This window comes from Epinephelus moara, chromosome 24 (genome assembly GCF_006386435.1).
Source record: "Epinephelus moara isolate mb chromosome 24, YSFRI_EMoa_1.0, whole genome shotgun sequence".
Classification (NCBI taxonomy): Eukaryota; Metazoa; Chordata; class Actinopteri; order Perciformes; family Serranidae; genus Epinephelus; species Epinephelus moara.
Window position 1 is genome coordinate 34559216 of NC_065529.1, and position 22966 is coordinate 34582181.

At 39.0% G+C, this 22966-nt stretch overlaps 1 protein-coding gene across 1 annotated transcript in view; it reads left to right on the top strand.

Moving 5' to 3' along the window:
- The first annotated feature begins 4988 nt into the window (after positions 1 to 4988).
- Positions 4989 to 22966, top strand: part of LOC126385497 (guanine nucleotide-binding protein G(s) subunit alpha-like) — a 47378-nt gene continuing 29400 nt past the window's right edge. Inside the window, exons 1-4 of the mRNA XM_050037238.1 lie at positions 4989 to 6606; positions 9754 to 9826; positions 14869 to 14923; positions 16103 to 16222. Coding sequence (XP_049893195.1) covers positions 6468 to 6606; positions 9754 to 9826; positions 14869 to 14923; positions 16103 to 16222 — 387 coding nt within the window. The 5' untranslated portion in view covers positions 4989 to 6467. The remainder of the gene's footprint in view (positions 6607 to 9753; positions 9827 to 14868; positions 14924 to 16102; positions 16223 to 22966) is intronic.

Here is a 22966-nt window from a genome sequence, read left to right on the forward strand (position 1 = left end):
CCTGACAAAAATATCAAACAAAGTAACAATTAATCATTTAATTGAATAGTTTTTATAGGATATTTATAGATTTTGTATTTATGTAGAAAAAGCATATTCATTCAAATAAACACAAGACATTTGTGCTCTAGAAAAGGATCAGCACTCAGTGAATAATCTCCTAAACCCTATGATTAGCTATTATGGCAAGGCTTAACTATACAGACCAGTGAGCAGTGATAACTAGCATGTCTTTGGGTCATCGGGTGGGAACCTCCTTTCACCAGTGTTTCATTTAGTTGGTCCCACGACACCTCCAGGAGGCTAGACAGTGATCTCTAGCGTCCCAGAGACACTCCCCTAATGCCAGGTCTCACTGCTCCCCATACCAACCCAACAACCTCCTTTACCTTACATTACACATGGCTTTCTCAGCCCAAACAGCACTGCCACCTTCAACAAACCTAGGCTCTGTTCATACAAGCTCCAGGTAGAGACAGTGCCGATACTACCTTTCCTAGCACATTCACCATACTCTATTTCACACGCTACATAGCATAACTCCGATATAAGATAAAGTTAAAGGAGATAAATAAACTCACAGGATCAGCAAACACATCTATAATTTTGTTTTAGATAGCTACTGACTATTTCAAAAATAAAAGGAAAAAAGAAAACAATCACGCAGATGGGTTTGCCTTTTTGAGGACGTATGTAGCAAATGGCACACAATATTCTTTTTTCTTAAAAAATGTATCAATGAACACAGGTATATTTCCAAGGTGGTAATCTGAATCACTTGCATCACTTTCTACGAATCCCTCCATCCTAGAGGCCCCAGTGCAATGCACTACCTGCACTGTCTGTATTTACACCCCTATAGAACTCTGCTTGTGGTGTTTTTCAACACATTTGAAAAACTCACCATTAATGTCTCTTTCTGGAAATCATGACCTGGTTACTAAGATAATCCACAGACCTTGTTGTCAGCAGTTTCATGTAGGAACTATTATCTTTCTACCAAACTACACCCTCCAACCGCATCACCATGCAGAAGGAAGTGTGCATCTACTCATGAACGAGAGGCTTGTGCTTGTGACAGTGCAGTGGTGCAAAGTAAGCTAGCAGTAAAAAATACTTCCGACATGAAACTGCTCCCAACGGTCTGTAACTTGAGTAACTGGGTCATGATTTCTGCGAAGAGACATTGTCATGGAGTTTTTGGGGGCTTTGAGCACCACAAACTGAGTTCCATCTAGTTCCATTATATTTGAGAGAAGGCAGACATCTCTACAGCCGATATCTCCAACACTCAGCAACTCACACCAAAACAATCTAGACTGATAAATAGCACTACAGGTAAGAGGAAAAATATGAATTTTTGATTTTGGGGTGAACTGTCCCTTTAATCTCTCAGCATGTAGCTCACATTGTTATATTTTACATGTATAAGAATATAAATGAATCTTAGCAGGATGATGGGACAATTGAAGATTAGGATTCATTTAAAGGCAGCGTTGGTGGCATTTCTCATTGGAGAGATTTTTGACACGTCACAGTTTAAGTCACAGGTTTACCATGAAAGAAAACCAAATACATAAACACTGGATATATATATATTTTTTTTTTCAGAAAAGTTTATTTGGATGGAGATCCACAAACTGAGCGTAAAGATATTTTTTGTTAACTAGCAGATGTGCTTTTGCTTTACATGTCCCTTACTTCTCCCTCAGTGTGTACTGCAGTTAATTATTTAATATCATATGATGTTTACAGCAGACACTGTACTGCTGTACCTGACTAAGTATTACAATATGAAACACAGGATGATGATAACGATACAGGACACTGAAAACTCTTCATACTGAGAACAACTGTGCACTTAAATCATCTTGGTTTTAAGAACTATACAGCTGTTTTCATTTTAAAACTTTTTTTTCATTGTAAATTCCCATTTTATATTTATGATTCTTGACCTTTGCAGCACCTGTTTTCTCTTTTCTCTTTCTAGGATTATTGTAACTGTTACACAGGCAAATTCCTTGTACGTGAAAACCTGTGTCTGATTCTCGTCTCTTACTCACACAGACATGATGCCACATATATTCAAATGTTTATTTGTTGCTGTGTTTAATACGCGTGTTTTCCACTATCAGCCCTCTTTTAGAAGAGGGGGAGTTAGGAAGCATGTGCACAAAGGGTCAATGTCCACAGGTGTACCCGTGACACTGTTTGGGTATTTACCAGATAGTGTGGCTTTTAGACAAGAAGACTAACTTCCTGATGTGTGTAAACAAAATTTGTTAAATAGAAACACAGTAGAAACAGGATAAGATTACCTTGAAGTCATTCCTCCTCAGCTGTCTGTTGGGGTTCATTAGAGAGCCACAGTAGCATTTAGTTGTCATTGATGACCTTTATGTGTTTTGCCCTGAGCTTCTTTCCCTTGCCGTTTGACGTATTTGTGGAGGGTGGTGTGTGTGTGTGTGTGTGTGCGCGTGTGTGTGCTTCATACAGTATGTGTGTCTGTGGGTGTGTGATTTCTGATGCACAGTGTTTGAATGCATGTGAGAGCTAAAGAGGAAAAGAAAATACAGGGAGCCGTTTAAAAATTCAGATCACCATTAGGTGAGTTAAGCTGACGGGAACATCTCGGTCTAAATATTTCTATAAGTGTATCCATCAATTTAAATAATGTTGCGACTGCTCTGGATAAAAGTCTTGCCATGGAGGTTAAGAGGAGTTCATGGAAACTCTCCAGTCTTTTCAACCCAAATATGTAAAGTGTCAAAGATAAGTAGGACTCAGACATCAGGGTTTATCACTATCCAACCAGAGATACTTTCAGAGGAGTCTGGATCCCAAATATGTTTTAGTTATTTTTAACTTGTGTTAGAAAATGTTGAAAGCTGGAGACAATTTGATTTAATTAGGGATTCAAAATTCAGATTAGATCTCTAAGATGTTCTCTAAGATATTTGAAAGTAATAAATAATTTTTTTTAAAAGCCTGCATTATTTTTGTACATTTTCTAGACCAACTCTTTCTCTGTTTAGAGTCTATCTTTCACTTTTTGCCATCATATATATTTTTATTATTGCTACTAACTGTATATTGTGGCATTGACTATTTTTATATCTTAATTTAAAGGTTTTCAGAGTTATTGATTGATACCTTTGGGTGTATAGGTTGATAATCATTTTGCTTCAAAGAGGGCGCCTCTCCCCTTCTGTACCTCTGCTTCATGACGCTCCGGGCAATCATGTGATCCGAGCCTGCTTCATTCCAGATGCGTCAAGTGGCAGCAAGGAGGAAACAGGAAGTACTCGAATTCTGACTTCAAATTAAAAGCAAGACATGTCTTCCGCCTTGATGATGAAAGGTAAGTGGGTAGCTTAATGTTTGTGGGTTTGTCTGTTCCTTTTTTAAAATGCATGTTACATTATCAGGGTTTAATGTGGTTTTAAAAAAATTTGCAAAAATTGATGGTTTGTATACATTATTGATCAGTAACTTATTTTCAATTTTTGTATGTGTAGGTATACTTATTGTGTTGTAATATACTGTTTTTTTTGGTTAAATGACACATGCTACATTGTATTTATTCTGAAATGCTAATTTACTGATAGCTTCGGCTACAAGGAATGTTTAGAGTAAAATGTTATCAGGCTATAATGAAATTTATAGATGGGGCACAAGTTACCCATACAATAAAGATCTTGTTTTGAGGAATCCTTCACTGTATTATTATTCAGGAAGCAGTATGAAAAGCAACAAAGTACAATTACTCAAGTTCTGTTCCTTAAGAGCAGATTTGAGGTACTTACATGCTATTTGACAATTTCCATTTTATGCTACTTTCAACTTGCTCTATTATATTTATTTGTATTTATACAAATATAAATACTGTCAATATTTGTATTGACAGTGGTAGTTACCTACTAGTTGCTTTTTAGATTGGATGTTACATGAAAACATTTGATAAAAATGTAAAATGCAATATACTGCCAAAAAAACAACAGTAGTTCCCAACTTTTTTGTCTTGTGACTTCTTAGCAAAAGAAAAACAAAACAAAACAAAACCCCAAACAACAAAAATGGTGTGTAGTTGGGACCCTTTGTCATGTGTTGGATGTCTGTGAGTTGTTGCAGGTCCATCAAGAAACATTTCCCTTCTAAATTTCTTGTGATGTCATTTAAATCTGTAAATACATGACATTTTCTTTAATCTTTTATTCTATTTTATTTTCGTGAAATGCTGGATAATATGAACAGTTTTTAAAATGAACCCATCTGAACACTTTCGAGGGAAAATGTTTTTCTGGTGGAACTGACAACATCTGAAACATGACTGCGGATCCCAACTAGACACTGTTTTGTTTTGTTTTATTTTACTTATTTATTTATTTTTATTTTTATTTTGTTGTGAGAGGTGTCAAGCGTAAACCAGTTGGCCTACAAGCAGTAATGCGTACAGGGGCTGATGATGACATCAGAATGTTAAGAATAAATGATCAATTATAAATTAAACTTGGTGGCCACTTTATTAGGTACAATCTCATGCAACTCAATACAGCAACTCTGCCATAAATTCTACCTTTGTAAAGTTTTTTTTTATGTTCAGTTATTATTGACATTGCCAGATTTAGGAGATGTTTTTCATATATTCTGCCCCCTTCATGTGGGAAGTAGAAAAAATGAGGCAAAACATACATAATAAACATCTAGAATAATCAAAGTAGACCTTATGGCAGAACAATCGTACTGGATTGCATTACACTGTATAGGTGTACCTAATAAAGTGGACACTGAATGTGTGTAAGTGTGTTTTTCTTGATAGATGTCACACTTGATAGTCCTATTGTATTAAAAGTAGGATTTTATTTTATATTTTTTATTAATTTTAAACACAATTTTGTACATTGAGCATGACGCTATCACGAGAGAGGCTTTATTGTGAAAGCCGCAACCGGAAGTTGCAATTCTCGTCACGCGGAGCTTGACCACCGTTCTTCGTTCCCAGGGTTCCGTGAGAGCCGTTTGCCCCACCCCACCTCTTCAACGCTATCTATCTCAATGTACAATTCTCAGAGAAAAAAGGGGGCAAAAATAATTCAGAGTAACGCCGCAAAGAAAACGACTCTCATTTCCCCGAGCGGTTCACCGGAGCAGACGCGGCCTGTCGGCGGTAACGAACAAACGTGTCGCCGTCGGACCAGTGATTGAAAACACCGCGGTATGTTCATGTATCATGCACATGTAACCATAATCTACCATACGGATTCAAAGGGAATACAAAAAGCTGAGGAGAGACTTGACAGCGGGCTGTACCTGCGCCAAACGGGGAAATAACGGAGGATTTTCCAACGACTATCACCTGGATATCGCGTTATATTCAAGGACATCCCAACTGCCAAAATCCGCCTTTGCTCGCGCGGAGAAGCTTTTCCGATGTGAGGAGAAATACAAATTAACGTTACAGAGAGAAAAAGGACGGAGAAGGGGCCTCTTTTTTGGGTCTGGTCAAACCCTCCGACAAAAAGCAAGCACCAGCATCTGTTGACGGCGAGAGGAAATAATTGTGACATCGGCTAAAAACAGGATATTATTGATAAGGTTGCTAACATCAACGACGACAGCCCACCTCCCCTCCCCAAAATAAAACGGTGTATATAATGTGACGGATTTGAGAGACGGTTGTGATAGAGAAAGAAGCCCCGGTGTAGCCTGATGATTCACATGCCGTCATTTTAAGAGGAAATATTTATTTTTTATTTTTATTTTTCCTCATCCGCCTTCTGATGTGCTTTGGTGAGGTGGATTGCAAACTACCCTGATAGATAATAACCTTAAATATATATTGAAAGAAAAAGGTCGAAAAATAGGGGTTGTGAGTGGAAATGAATGGCAGTGTGAGATATCTGCCGAAGATGGGTTCCGGAGGAGACATTTGCTAAGAAAATTAAACCTAATACACTGAAAACACACACACCAGCCTTTATATTTAAAGCATCTGTAAGGAGACAGGAGCACCGTCGTTCATTCATGTACATTGCAAGGCTGGGGATTTCACTCTCTCATATCAATGTTGATGACTTCATTGCGGATTTACAGTGAAAAACACAAGAATCGTCTGAGAGGGCGGCATCGTTGCTCTGCTCCTGTGTTTTTTTGAGTGATCTCTAGGTGATAAATCGCCAGTAAATAGCCACATCCATCCATACATATCGTGCCAAAGCCCTGGTGGAGGCCACCGTCTACTTACTACCTTAACAGGTTTACATCTTGTCTCATCTGGCAACATAAATGTCACCCATTTTGAGCCAGGTGTTCCTCTGTTGGGCCAGTCTAGGAATTTAGGATTGATTGATTTTTTTTTCCTTCTGATCAACACCCTCCCTCCTTCCTCCCTCCCTGCACCCACCTACCCACCCAACCAACCACCCACCCTGCCTCCCCCCTGAACCTAACACTGGGTTTTTGGGAAGATGGGCTGTCTTGGCAATAGTAAGACCGAAGACCAACGAAATGAGGAGAAGGCACAGAGGGAAGCCAACAAAAAGATAGAGAAGCAGCTCCAAAAAGACAAACAGATATACCGGGCGACTCACCGGCTACTACTATTAGGTAGGTTTGGTCAAATTCATCATTCATTAATGTGTGTGTGTGTCCACTTTAGGCCCATTTCTACTGAATTGTTGCACCCATAAACAACACAACAGCATTTCACCTATTTATTTAAATATAACCGCTATTGATTCAGATTGTAGGCATGAAAAATGTCTTGGTGAAGCATCAATACATGATGCAATGACATGATGTCACAGTGTCTTCTTGGCACAGGACAATTTGAAAAGCAGGCCTGTCTGCTGCATTCATGGGCCATTATGGAGCATGATTACAGAACATGTGAGAGACGCTGGATGGACGGACAGACAGCATTTGTGTGAAGGCAGCATGCAGAGGCTGGGAGGCCACCAATAGGCGTTTTTTACCAGGGCAGCACACGGCAAAATGTGTGTTTGTGTGTGTGCAGTGTGCATTCACCTTGAGTTATTCAGGCCTATAGACTCTATGTTTGATGCTATGTTTCAGACTTCACCTTTGCGTAATCCTCTCCACACCAGCTAGTCCAGAAATGGATATTCTTATTAAAAACTACCACTATTTTTAATTTGATGAAGCTATTTCTGGCTTCATCATCCAGGCCTCCATGTCATGATACAGTCTGAACTTCAAGGCCAGCGCTAGTATCCTGCTAAACCTCTTGGAGTACTACGGAGAGAGAGCAAATTAGGATTACTATTAGGGATTACTAGCTTCCCTTGAAAGACCTGTCCTGTTCATTCTAATCTGAAATTGATCCTAGATTTGTACACTCACACTCAGGCTCTGAATCGCAGGCCTGTAGCCTAGCTCCTTGTGTCCAGGTTAGGAGACGATATGGCCTGGCTTCTTTAATTTTCAGATTGCAAGGACACATATAGGACCTTTTCTCTTTTCAACTGTGAACTTGTGTGACCATTTATCATGCCAGAATTATGGAGAATGACATTGCCTTTTGCTCAAAGACAAAACAACACTTGATCTCGTCTACCAGCTTGATCGATTCTTCTTGTCCTTATCCCTGATGCTGAGAGCCCCTTGCACATCTGGAAGCAGATCCTTTACTTAAGTTAGAGTGCCGATACAACAGTGTATACGTCAAAGTCCTACATTCAGCCTCCTACCTATAAGTGAAGGTACTGATGTATTATCAGTAAAATGCACTTAAAGGGATACTTTGCCAATTTTCAACCAGCTTTGTATCATAACAATGTGGGTAGTATGTGGGTCTTACCTGCGCCCAGATCATCCTGCTGATATCCCAGCTGAAAACCACGTTTGGTGCCATGTGGCAGAGTTTCTCTGGCTCTAGGGCTGTTGCTCGAACTACCTCTTGTACCTTCTCTTTTCATATGCCTGCCTTTACAGACATGAGGAGTATAGAAGCGGATTGAGAGAGACCCACTTCTCTGTTTCTCTCTCAAACTCAGATTAAACAGTAAAACTAGGCAATGGTGATCAAATATAAACCAAGATTCTGTTACTGTATCACCTATTCCTCACCCTAAATGTCTTCAGGAACATATTTTAGTGCACTGTTTGGCTGTAATATGAGAAATTGTGAATGGAAGTTGGCGCCATACTGTTTCCTGTATTCTGAAAACGGAGACTTAAAAAAAACTGAGCTCAAATGTTTTAAAACTAAGCAGTGCTGATCAAATATGAACCAAGATTCTGTGACTGCGCTTCCTATTTTGTGGCTCAGATATTTCCTGAAATATATTTTAGCTCACTGTGTAACTGTAGTTCCAGATCGTTTCTTACCATCTGGCCGCCATATTGTTTCTGTGTCAAAAAAACAAAACAAGCTAGTATTACCAGAGATATTGGATGAAGGGAGATACCCAACTGTAGGCTTATCCAATGTTAAGAAAACGGTTACTCTTCCTGTCTCCTAAGTGGGCGTGGTTAGCTCTCCCTCCAATCAGAGCCTGTTCTCCCTCAACCCCCCCCCCCTCCCCGCCACCGTGTTGAACAGAGGCTCTGTGGATGTCTGTGTATGCGGATCGAGAAGCAGGTGGAATGAAAATACATTTTTCCTATTATTGCAGCCTATTGTTGCACAAAGCTTGGGCATTTTTTATTTATTACTAGCGGTAAATAACTGTTTGTAAGCTAACTGTGATTTTACCGCCTGTTTATCAAGATCACGAGATCTCGCGAGAACTTGTTTTCTGAGACGGACAGGGCTCAAACAAAGTTAACTTTCTCTTGATCTGTGCGGATGAAAAATGCAGCTTTAGTGTCAGAATATTGGGAAGATGTGTGGCTTGTGGAAAATGAACCCAATATTTACTTTAGTGACTATAGGGCGAAAGAATTGACCATAAATTGTGATCACGTTCATTTTCCTCATTGACGACAATACATTCAGAGCTGCCGCAAGTCTCCTACGGGGAATCAGGAAGTGAGCTGAGTTGGGTATCTCGCTTCATCCAATATCTCTGGTATTACGTTACCCACCAGTGGGAGTGTTAATTGGTCTGCTGCAGTGCAGTGCATTCTGGTCGTTGTAGGTTTTCTGTCTCTTGAGCAAAAGCAAATGCCACAGCCCTTTTCCTCTGTTTTCTCTGGTCATATAACACCAATTTCCAAAGTATTTGTGTCTTTCTGCTGCATAGACAGCCCAGTTTTATGACAGGGTCATCTTTCTAGCAGCAAAATTCTTCTTTATAGTATTAAAAGTGGCCATTTTACAGAATATATATCACATTAGTAGATGCAACAATGCATAAGTAGCATTGTTCTGCTCTCGCTGGTTGAGGTAGTTTTCATTTTTTGTATGAATGTTTTGTAATTTTCTCCTGTCTTTGCTACTTTGTGAAATAATGGATAATTGACATGTAAAACATGACAAGGGGCCCCAACTAGACACTTTTTTTGTAAGGGCTCACAAGCTAGAAAGGTTGTGAACTATTGCTTTAATCTTTAACAATGCAAAGATTATCATGTACGATCTTAATCTGAAGAGTAACTTCCACTAACTAAGACACCAAAATGCCTAAGCCCTCACAGATCCAGTATCCAGTAACACAAGCTTTCGTTCATCATCCACTGGTTTCAGATGGATCCACTGGTTTCAGATGGATCCCCACTCTGGATGTCTCAGATGCAGTTTTGTTTGGCTTTTAACAAACATTTATCTTTCTGTCCTCTTTCTGCTTTCAGGGGCCGGTGAATCCGGGAAAAGCACGATAGTCAAACAGATGCGAATATTGCACGTTAATGGCTTCAATGCAGAGTAAGTGTTGGTTTCCTTCTATATTTTACTTTTAATACATGTTGTTAATCATGCACACATACAGCACATTGCATCACTAATCCATTACAGTCAGTTTGGGTGGTTTTATTTACAGAATGTAGGTAAGAAACTGATAATCAGGAGCGATCAGGTGATACTGGCATGAACAGATACGAAAATATTTGTTGACCAAATACCTTGATGATGTTTTGAGGAAGACTGGTGCATTCACAAGACACAGCAGCAACAAACAGTATGACATGGTACTGTTACAAATCATTATTTAAGCTATAGTACACTGGAGCTGAAACAATTAGTCGGTTAGTCAATGGATAGAAAAGTAATAATTAATAATAGTAATAATAGTATAATAGTAATAATATTGGCAACTATTTTGATAATTGGTGAATGATTTGAGTCATTTCTCAAACAAAAATTTTGAATATTTTCTGGTTTCAGCTTTTCTTATGGAAAGATTTTCTGTTTTCAATGTGTATGTATTAAAATTATTTAGTTGACATCACGGTAAACTAAATGTTTTTGGTTTTGGACAGTTTTCAAAGACAAAACAAGAAATTTGATGAACTTACAATGACCTTTAATTCACTTTTTTCAGACATTTTCATAGAGTAAATGATTAATTAATAAAAAAAGAAAATAATGAGCAGATTAATGAATAATGGAAATAACAATATTACAATAATCCAATTCGAGACAATAATGTATCCTAATCTTGATACTATCTTTAACATTTAAAGAGGACCTATTGCGCTATTTTTTTTTGGTTCATACTTGTATTTTGGGTTTCTGTCTGAAATGCTCTGTTTTAGCGCCCCTCCCAAAAAAGCCCAGTCTGCTCTGATTGGTCAGTGTTTCCGGGTCTTGCGTATTTCAGTGTTTCTGGACCTTCATTGCAGCCTGGAAATGACTGTAACAGAGATTTTCAGCACTTCCTACTGTGACAAATCACCAATAAAAGCTTCTAAACACAACCGCACATGTTCCAGCAGAAATTTGATCTGAAATTGGAGAGAAATTAACAACATCAGCAACCAAGATTACGTTTTTCTGATGTTAGCATGTAGCTACATGTAGCAGTGTAGGCTACATTTTTTTTACATTTTTGCTCAGGGATTACTTTACATATATTTACCTCATTATTTGGCTACGTTTAATATAAACATCCTTCGTTGTAACACTATATATAAGACACAAAATATGAAAAACCATAATAAGTCTCCTTAAACGTATCCTTAGCAACAAATGCATACAGCTAGCTCTAGTACTAACCATCAGACTAGCAATAACCAAGTATATCAAATCTCACTATTCTTGTAGCTTGAAAATTAAAATATTGATTATGTAACGTAATACATATTCCAGCTATAAATCCTATAAATTAGCCAGAGTAAAGAAAAGCAGGCTTTTCTTCTTATTATGTAACGAGACATTGATGAATCATTGTGCTGATTATTAGAAGGGAAACTTGGGATAACTTTCTACGCACTAAAGGATTTTAATTGACCGCAACTGATCGCCTGGCTAGTAAACAAATATTTTCCCCATTTCTTCTGGCATGAAGGGATAGACTCTTGTCATTGTTTTAAAAAACTATCCCTAATGAAGTCAAGTGTTTTGGGCATATTTTTGTAATGTTTTGGAGTAAATACTCAAAGGTTGCGTAACGCCAGAAGAATGCTTTATCTGTTTCAGGTTTTCATGGAAACATTGCCCCTGGGTGGTTTCAGGCCTCCCTGTCTTGTGAATTTCCTAAAACTCAATTCCCAAATTGATGCAATGGAAACAATAGTCACATTTTTCTATTCTTAATCATCTGTTTCCTAGAAAGGGGTTTTGGGGGTAGGAGCATCATCATGTGCTTATTTCTGGGTCATGTCGAACAGATGCTCCTCACAGACCCAGATGCTCATGTGTAATGACAAACCACAGTCGGCTGTAACTCCCCTGGTCCTGTTTAGCTCCGGGGGGTTTGTCGCTCTTTCTGGACCCGGAGGAGTTCACCTTGCTGGGTTTCCCCGCTGAGTGCAGGGCAGTGCCAGACGGCACAATGTGCTGGGAGGATGAGGAGGATGAGGACAGGAGGAGAAGATAGGGAATGACATAGTAATGTAGGAGGGATGAGGGTAAGGGTTGTTTGTGGAGGTCCTTTATGTGAGGAATGTAGTCTGTCTCTCGCTGTCGTACTGCGGCCACTCTGAGTGAAATTAAGGAACAAGGAGCTGAGGGAAGCTCCCTAAAGCCACCCTTAAAAAGTTCAAAGATCTCCTTTCTTTTGAGGAAACGATCAGATTGATGATGTTTCCTTTAAATTCTCTTGTTTGGTAACCGAAAATTTTAAAGTGGGATCACTGGTTCCCTTGAGTTTAAAAACTTGGCAGTTGATTCAGCACTAATAAACATAAAAAAATTCTCTATTTATCGTGAGCAATAATATATATTGTAAAATAGATAATGATTATTTTAATTATTGGTAAATCTGCTGCTTCTTTTCTGATTAATTATGGTTTATAGAATGTCAAAAAAAGTCTGTGACAATTTCCTAGAGCCCGAGGAGATGTCCTCTTATGTCTGCATTTGTCTGACAAGCAGTCTAAAACCCAAAGATATTCAATTTACTATCATTAAAAAACAAACAAAAAACCTTAAGAAAACCAGGGGACAATAATGTAATTAACGTTTCTATTTATTAAAATATACACACACATATTAATACCTTTATACAGAATCAAAAGACCTATGAAAATGCACATATTTAGAACAACCAAAATACATATTTAGCAATTAGAACAATACAATCAGATCATCAGTGTCCCAGCTTTACTAAGAGCAAAAAGTGTTCCCTTCACTTCTTAAAATTCACCTTTATCATTGACTCTAGCTAATATCAGTTCTTATGTCACCATTTCTAACATAGATTTGATTCATTTTTCAAGATCTGAGAGGACGTACAGTTCTAAAATCTGAGGATCATTCGGGTAGCTGACATAAGCCCTTCTTTTACGAACCTGGGAATTTTTGGCGATTACTTCAGTCATTTTTCAGAGTTATTGCCATTTGATTTGCTGTCCGTCTACGTATAGATTAATTAACCAATCATTTTTGTAAAATCAGTTGTCAACAGCTGCAGTAGAGTAATGAATAAATCTACTGTCAAGTGTCACAATCCTGCACCAAATATCTGAAGGGATTTGGCTTTTTTAAAATACAAAGGGCAGCGTAAGTCAAGTGATACCATTTTTGATCTCAATAATCAGACTGAATTGTCTTTTTGTTTCACCTTAGTATTCAGTTTCACATTATGTTCATGTCGGCCATTTTTGTTTGAGGATTGCAAGCTACTCTGTTTGAGTTTTCCTTAACTGATCACAAGCCTGTGAGACGTTTTCATCTTGTGTCGAAGAAATATATAGACACAAAAGTTGCTATTTCTGTAAGTGGACGTACAACGACCTGCCCAGCTGTGTTGATATTGAAGTTATCCGGCTTTGGCGCAGAATTATGACGTTCCTGTTCTTAATGCTGCCTCTAAAAATCTTCTCCAACCTGGGAAATTGTTGCAATGAGCATGTCACCAGAATGCTCTGAATCTCTGACAAAAAATATTAAATGTGTGGGTTTATTCAGGTATATTTTGTAAACATATGACATTTAAGCTCAGTGAAATGATTGAATATCAGTAACTTTTTGGTCATCTTATCTTACTGTCTTCTGAAAGCACCAATCATCATCCCAGAAACCCTTATATGTGATCATTCTTGAGGTATTAGGTTTTAAATATTTAGATATTCTTATTTGCCAGTATCACCCAATGATCATAGACAATTAAAAATGTTCTTTAGCAGACTGAGAATCGCCCCATGGAAACATAAATACACATTCAAGGCTGAAACTTTGTTGTGTTGTCCTCCACCATACCCTCAGTCAGCGTTAAGTTTCGATTACAGCACACAGCGACGCTGATGGTGTCACTTTTTCACCAAAGTCCCTTAAAACAGAACACATTCATCCATGCTCTGTTCCACATGAGTATCACAGGCTGCTGTAATGTCGACAAAATATACGACACAGTGCACTCGAACGCAACACACATGCACATGTTGGTCTGATACACTGAGATATTTTTCCATGGGTCATTCAGAGGAAGTCACACCATGCAGGTACCTGATTGTGTAAGCAGCTCTAAGTTTGTCTCGTTTGGGGAATTTCAGTATCAAGTCTGACTTTCAATTGTCAAACGTGTCTTTTGTCTGGTTTCTGAAAGACCTGTGTGACGTTAGACCTTTACTACTGGTATCAGTGAAGCCCACAGATTGCATAAACCCCAGTGCCATGCTTGGTGTGTTTGTCTTTTGAACAATAAACGGACAAAATGTGGAGCATATCACTGGATTTGTTAATACTTTGGATTCAGCTATGTGCTCATGGCAGGTGGTAGTTAATATTGGACTTTAAAACACCTTAAAATATACTGTAACAGTCCGTGTTGTCCTCCACACCCCCACTCTGCTGTTTTCTGTTTAATAAATGTCGTTGCCAAAATGAAGACACGTTCTGCTGCTCTCATTTGGGATCAGCAAGTACACAAAATTCAGGGGTTGCACTTGGTCAGCAAAATAAAGGTATCTTTGCATCTGGAGCAGCCATAATACTGATGTCTGATATATTTCACCTCCAGGCTGACAGAGAGAGGTTTATGCTATCCCGAAAATTCCAACCAAAACTTACATTAACACAGGAGAATGTTTTAATCTCTGTTTTTTTAAGGCTGTTTCTTTAATATTTTAGATAACACTATGTTTTGCCTGTATAGCTACGTTATCCATATTCGGATTTAAAGGTGACATACCACTTCCTGATTGAGCTATATTTAGGAAATGACAATAATCACAGTTTTATTAGCATTTAAGCAAAAATGATTAACTGCATTCACTGTCTTGACTTCAGGAGATGATGCTTTATTCTTGTAATTTTTTGCTTTTGTGTGCAAATAAATAACACAAACCATTCTTTGTTCTTCACAGGGAGAAAAAACAGAAAATACACGATATTAAAAACAACATTAAAGAAGCTATAGAGGTAAGATCTTTTGACACATTTTAAACATTTTAGAGCACTTTCCCTACTGTACTGGGAGCAGTCGAGAGAGATTGACTTTTTTGGGGGGCTTGACAAATAACAAACAAAACTGAGCATCAAAAGAAAAAGGGGAAAATCTGGAGTTCATAATTAAGTTTGTTTGTTTGAAATAACTTTACGTGACAACAGATTAGTGTTGTCACGATACCAAAATCATTGTTTCGGTACCAATACCAATATGAATTTCGATACTTTTCGATAGTCTTCGGTACTTTTCCTAAAGAAAAGTCCTTTTGGATACAAACCTTTAGAACAATAAATAGTAGGGTGTAACGGTACCAAAAAAATCATGGTTCGGTAAGTACTTCGGTACGGACGTCACGGTTTGGTAACTCAAATGTTCCACCAAGTTTGTGTTGTCTCGTGTTGTCTCCCTTTGCGAGGCAGACTTTCTCTTGTCTCTTTTCACGTGCGCCAGCTGCGGATGTTGATACAGGTGTTGTCATACACACCACTTGTGCAATCTGTGCTCCAATAGGAACAAGAAAGGCGTTTGTGTGCATAAATGAGTAAAATAAATTAACTAAATTAATGAATTGAATCAATTTCAAAGTACCGGTATTTTCCAAATGCAGTATAGTACCGTTTGGAATACTCTAGTACCGCGGTACTATTTTAGTACCGGTGTACCGTGCAACACTACAACAGATATTGAGTAATGAACTTCACGCAACATGTTGCCTTCGAAATGAGCATGTAGAAGAAATGAAGCTCTGAACTTACACTGATAATCTTTGATAACTGGGGATATTGGCCGATAGCTAGTGCGGAAAACAAAAGCGCTATCCTCCTCCTCCTGTTTTGGTTGCACAATGGGTAATGCACCTCCTTTGTGCCATAAATAGAGCCTTCATTTTCCTTGGAGTTCATACCCGGTGACAAACAGAATTGCGCAGTGAAAGTGAGGTTCATAGGGAACCAATCTAGACACTGATGACGTCAGTATTCTATAGCTATTACAGGGTTCAATCGGCATTTCCTTCATAGTGATAATGTAAAGCAAAAAACTTTTCTGTTACCATGTTAGACAGTTCAAGTGAAGAAAGGGTTGAATATTAATCCTGGTGTCTTTTAAGGTTTTTCTAACAAATTGTGCTTACTTGTGTTCTCTCCATCCAGACGATTGTGTCCGCCATGACTACGCTCACACCGCCATGCCAGTTAGCCTGTCCTGCAAACCAATGCCGAATCGATTATGTCCTGAACCAAGCAAACCAGAAGGATTTTGAGTTTCCTTCGGTAAGTTGCACCTTTACTTTCTCGGGATCTATTAACTGTTTGACTTCTGCACTGGTTTGTTTCCCTCTGTCAGCTGCAAGTCCCATTTTTTACTAATAATTATTAGTACAAGTATTGTTTTTTTAAATAACAATGGCAAAATTTCTCTGGTTCCATTTTTGATATTAAACTGAATATTTTTTGGTTTTTGGGCTGTCGGTCAGACAAAAAAAAGACGTTTAAATATGCAAACCTGGGCTCTGGGAAATTGTGATATGCATTTTCATTTGCATTATTTTTTTTTACATTGAGTAGACCATATGATCTATTCATTACATAATCAATAGATTAATAGGTAATGAAAATAATGGTATACTAACGTTAGTACTAACAATAATCATTGAATGTCTTACAGTAAACAGACTGATACAGATCAGCTTTAGTTTTTATGCGTGTTTATTTATAGATGTTTTGTTGTGAAATTGGTCACAACCTCTTATTATAGCTCTCATTAAATGTCACCGAGTATCAATGCCAGCCTGCCTAGCAGGTCCCTGACAAGGTGTGTTGTAGGCTGAGAGAGGAACCTCCCACGGCAGCCTTTATGAGCTCGCTCAGTGTGTTTGCGCAGTGATTCAGTAATTAGCAGGTGTGCTTCCGCTTGGGAGGCCGTCAATTGAATGAGCCTCTCACCTGAGAGATCCACACCACCTATTAACACTGATTGTCTGTAATAACCCTAAATGTGTCCAGAGGGACCTGTCCTCCAGAAACACAGAGACTCAGAGGGATTCCCCCCTGAGCTGCAGCCTGCGCCCGGCCGTGTCTCTGAGATTCCCAGCACAGTCAAACATGGTAATAAGACCACAACCAATTGGGACGAAACAATCATTTAAATAATTGCTTTGATCGCCAAAAAAACAACAAAAATGTGGGCAGTTTTGATGATTTATAAAACATTTAAGCTATTTTCAAGGTTTCTAGCTTTTTAAATGTGAAGATTTGCTCCTTTTCTTCACTTTGTATTATCAGGAAACTTTATATTTGGGGATTTTGGACTGCTGGTCGCACAAAATAAGAATTTAAATACACCATATTGTGCTTAAGCACAATTTGATTAACCAAAAAATCAAGACAATAATCAGCAGATTAATCAATAATGAAAAAATAAAATGCCATTTTTGATTTGGTATGTCAATAAATGGTCATATCCAGCTGTCCAAAACCCCAATAAATCAAACTCTGTTGATTTATTATGAATCTTAATCAAGATTAAAGGGTTTTCAATCAAAGATAGCTTGTTTGATTTATTGGGAAATGTGTTTAAAATCAACTACATTTAGATTTCAATTCAGTAAGCTTTATTGATCTGACATTTCTCACGTGTTGCCAAAGTATAATTACAATTTAAGACAGTGGAAATTCAAATACTGTTAACAACAACAAACAAAAAAATTGGTTGATTAGGTATAATGGTCAAAAAGAAGTGCGTATTTAAGTTCAAATGTTTCACAAATTTAAGGAGTGAAACGTAAGTAAGTATGTCTATTTGTTAAATAGCGTTTCAGCTGTTTTCTAGTTTCTAAGAACATCGTGTCCTCCCAGTGTTTTTCCAGCACTATAGCTTCAGTGTTTAAACTGGTCATTTCCACAGTGTAAGTTTGTTTTTAGCAGCTGAGTTTCCAGTGAAGAGTGAGTGTATTTATGTGTAAGCAAAAGGAAGTCTCCTGATATTGTCTCTGTTACTTCATGGCAAATTTATTATGCGGGCCTATCTCGAGCTGACCCTTCCCTCAGGCTGTCAGTCAGTCACCAGACTTCCGCTGAAGAAGGAAAAAACCAGCACTCACACTTTGATCTGATGCTCAGTTTTTCATGAAGGGTGTGTGGAAGGTTACAGGCGTGTTACAGTTGTTGTTTTAAATCGTGATTTGAGCCTAATGATAGCTGCGTTTATTGAAGCATCAGCTCCCAGAAGCAGAAGCAAGGGTTCGGCTTTCGATCATGCCCGTTGAAGTGAATGGTTGGTTGTTCGGAAAAGAGAATACAGTAGAAAACTATTTTATAGGCTCAGCCTCTCCTTCAACTCCTCCACCCTCCTCCTCCTCCTCCTCCTCTTAGCCCGCTCCCCCTCTCCTGGCCTTAGGGCCTACTGGAAACCAGTTGGACTGGTTGACTCTGCCTTCAGCAGAGGAGGAAGAGAGGGAGAGAAAATAAGCACAGGGCCTGGATTGAATCTGTCTTGATTTCCCTCGGAGCTTCGTTTCTAATCAGTAATCCTTGTTGTTATTATTCACCAAAAAAAACTCCTAAAATAATAAAAAGGATCACGCCTTTTATGCAACATAAATAAAGTCACCGAGGTTATTTGCTCAGAGTGATCGCTGCCATGCCCACCTCTCCTGAGCCTCCCAGCACGGCACAATGACAAGGCAATTTTATTTACTGTAAATAGCTCAAAATCAGAAATTTGCCTTACAGGGCTTTACAATTTTTACAACATATGACTCCCTCTGTTCTTTAAAATCTGCTGTTTGGAGCAGGAGAAACTCCACAAATAACCTTTCAACAGGAAAAAAAGGGGAGAGACCTCATTAAGAGCAACAACAGACATGAACAGACAGACATGAAGTAGATGTTGTATAAACAGAGAAACTCCCTGAACCCTCTTCATCGTGTAGCATCAGCTTGAATGTCGTTTTGAATGCATTTCATACATCTAAAGGATTTGAAAAGAGTGAAGTTTGCCCCAAAAATGTTTGAAATCTCACAATATGCCTGTCATCTGGTAGATTAATAAGAATACATTTTTCTCAGCCTTGTATGAATGCAGTTTAATTCAAAATGTATGATATAATTCTGCAGCATGTCTTTAGAGTGCTGTCTGTTTTCACACAGGATCTCAAAGTAGGTCTTCACTCAGGTCACAGCCATTCCTATTCTTAAACTCTTCACAGAGCTGCACAGCCACAATGAGAGGCATCATGAAATAGCCGTTTCCTTTTTCTGTCAAACTCTGAATTGTACATGTGCCCCGTATATTAACTTTATGAAAGCAAAAACAGAGAGTGAAACTCTGAAGTTGACCTTGCTGACCTCTGACACTTCACTACCTACTGTCTGTCGATTTTGATTAATCATTTAGCAGAAATGGCAGACATTTATTGCTTGCTGAAAGTCGGAGGTTCATATCATCATTCGGAGAGCCCTCAGTCGACTGAGATTCCTTCAAGTTTAGCAGTCGTGTTTTTTGTTTTTTAATTTTTCCTGTCAGTGTGCAGCATACTCTTGGGCACATTTCGGTCCCCAGATTTAGCTGCAGAGTGAGTGCTTCTCACTTTGACGCTGCTCTACGATACAGGCAGCTGCACGCACGGATGCAGCTGCCTGTAGGAAGGGAGATTTTGTCTGCTCAGGCACAGAGATAATGTTATCTTGTGCTTTAAAGTTCTGTATTTACAGCTCACAGATACTTAATACGACACAGGATCTGGCTTTTGTTAGATCTCTAGTGTCAAAAAAATGTTGCACGTTTCCGATCGTTGTTAGCGTAGTTACCTGGTCAACTACATTACGTGAATGTCACACTGAACGTCCTGCTGAACTCCATTCAAACTCTCAAAATCTATATGGAAATAAAATAATTAACAGTCAAATATTCATATTGAACAGCCAAATCAGATTTGACTGACATAATTCTGAATCGGGTGCAGCCTCACTTCCAGCTTCTCACTTGCTGTCTCTACTTGCCTTGTGGACTTTTAACTTCAATAGTTTGAGGGCGCCCACTAGCTCACCTGCTAGAGCGGGCACTCCACGTACAAAGGCTGTGTCCTTGCTGCAGAGGCCACGGTTTGATTCAAACCCACAGCCCTTTGCTGCATGTCATCCCCACTCTCTCTCCCCCCTTCACGCTTAATCTGTCCTATCAAATAAAGGCAAAATAAACCCAACAACCCTTAAATAGTTTGGACTTAAGGCCGTTCATTAGACAAATAAAACAATTTCAAGAGGTCACTTTGGGCTTTTGGAAAACGTGACTTTCCTCTATTTTCCGACATTTTTTTTTCTCAATGTAACAGTGATTTGGGGAACCAGGGGGTAGGCGCTACGCTTCTGCGATGATGCCGTTCCACCACCTTAGGTCAAGACATGGAGGGAGGGACTCAAATGCACACGTGGCCGGCCAGGCTACCGAAACAAAGAACAGAGAAGCTTAGATTACGACACAATGGGTGTGACTTTATCCTTTGCTCAGGGCGCCGTTACTCTCTATCTTTACATAGCAAATTGTGGTTTGCTGCTGCATTAATATTCAAAATCTCATATACAGAACCTTTAAGTCTGATTCATTCAGGGTAATTGTTTTGAATCTGTGAATTACCCCGGGAACTTTCTGTCTGATTGATTCTCTTTGAGGCCTCGTAGTTTGAGCTAGTAGGCAGGGCTTGAAGTTCTCCGGCACGGTGCCGGATTTCCGGCGCAGGGATATTCTGGTGCAGGAATATTTTTTTCTCGTGAATATTTTATCATCTTGCCGTAGCAACAGTGATTTAACCAGTCGTTTTAAAGCAAAGCAAAGTGATAGTTCCAACTACCAATGGTGTATCACATTACTCAAGCTAAACAAGGACTTCTAGCCAATCAGAGGCAGAGTAGGGTGGGCCTTAAGTTTTCACAGTCTCTCATTCAGTCACGCCACGGTCACACCGGACGCAGAACCGAAGCGCAGCTCCCAGCAGCGGAGGCAGTTTTCAGTTGGCGTCCATGTTAACCTATCTGACTGTCCACACAGGCCGGTGAGCAGAGCAGAGTGCCTGTGGAGGCTCGCGCACTGCAGCGCTTCAGTTCGGCATCTGGTCTATTTTTCACACGAGCCGTGAGCGACTCTGTCAAGCTGGATAGAGCGGATCATACCAAACAGAAATTCGGACACAGAAAAGACGAGAGAATCCGGCCAATTTTCAAAATAAAATAAATTAAAAAAATAAAAGCCTGTTTAATTATGATGTTGCTTGTCTGTCTATAAATATTTGTTCAGTTTGGTCTAGACACGAGAGAGATGAAAACACACACACACACAAAGAGAGAGAGAGAGAGTGAGAGAATGAGAGAGAGAGAGAAATGGCTAAAGGTTGGGGGTTGCAATTCACACATACAGAAAGAGAAAGAGGCGGTGTGGTAGAGATAAGTGAGATAATTTGTGAAGCCACCAATGAGTTGTCACTTGCAAATTAGCTCAGTCAGATAGAAGATGCTCCTTGGTGTCAGAGGTCGTGAGTTCAAGCTTCAACTGATGTAAAACGTACATTTTAATGCGTTCTTGTTGTCTTCCTATTCTGCCACTTGTTGCTCAGAATTGCCTAAAATTGCCCGGCCCCAACCATTTTGTAGTAGCTGATGACCAAATTTTCCTTTTTTGGTGAACTGTTCATATTTCATTATTAAAAACCTTGAAATTGTTATTCTAGCTCCTTGATGTGATACTTGATTGATACTCTCAAAGTGCACCAGATTAATTCATTTAGACGTCAAATGTTCAAAATTTTCTTCCGGGGGGCCATGCCCCCGGACCCCCCTAGCGCAGAAGGCCCTCTAAAAAAAATTCAGGCACAGGATTTTTTCTTGCTTCAAGCCTTGAGTAGGACTTAACACACAAGTGAAAAAGGAAACAAGAGAAAAGGACGACAAAGAGAACACAAATAAGACCTACATTATTTGGCTGATAGTTGAACTTATAAGCAATTTGCATTTCTTTAACGTGTATACTATACTACTCTGTCTGTAAACCAAACTCTGTTCACCCCTTGTTTTTTACTCCCCAGTTGCTCTTTGTGTGCAAGTGAAGATATTTAACTCAGTGATAATCAGTAATTACTTATGTTTGACAGTTTTGTTTTCTGCTAAGAGAAAACAACTGACAAACAACACTGTTAGTTTTAAACAGACCTTGTCCCATGTATCTGTCAGTAACGTGGTGGCCACTGTAAAACCTGCCCACTCTCAGCTACATCCAGTATTTTTAAGGGTGTACAGTAAAACTCCACGGCTCATAATGGCTTATTTGTGCTTGGCCGCGTTGTATGTGACCCGCTGCAGATCGTAGTGAAGAGATAGGCCCCTGTGTAGTGACAGCCAAGCCTTGTGTCCGTACAAAGCTCTCCATTTCTTCATGAACTCGGTGAACTGTTCTGTTTCCTGCCTCTGTCAGAGCCCGCTCATCTGCTGCTCCTCTCCGAGCCGGCCTTCAACTGCAGACTAAGCCAGGGAGTATCAGCCTCCCTCCATCTGTCCTTAAACGTTTTCACCCACCGAGACTCGGACGGTAAATACAGTCTTAACCCAAGGACACAGATATCATCCAAATATACCAACCAGCACCAATTTTTTTATTATCATCCACCAATCAAGTGTTGTTTTCTGCATTTACTAAAGTTTAATCATAAGCCACTGTTAAACTCTTTTTCTCTTTTTCAACATTTTTCACTTTCAAACATCAGAAAACAGTGAAAAACGTTTTAAATACCCACAGCCCGAGGTGACGTATTCAGGTATCTGTTTTATTTTTATTTTTTTCTGACCAACAGTACCAAAGATATTCAGTCTACTGTCATGTTGAATAAAAAAATGATTACATTTTGACATTTCAGAAACTTGAACCAGAATTTTTTGTCATTTTTGATTTAAAAAATGACTGAAATGATTATTCAATTAATTACAGGAATAGTTGCTGGTAAATTTTGAGTACATTGATTAATCAGTGGT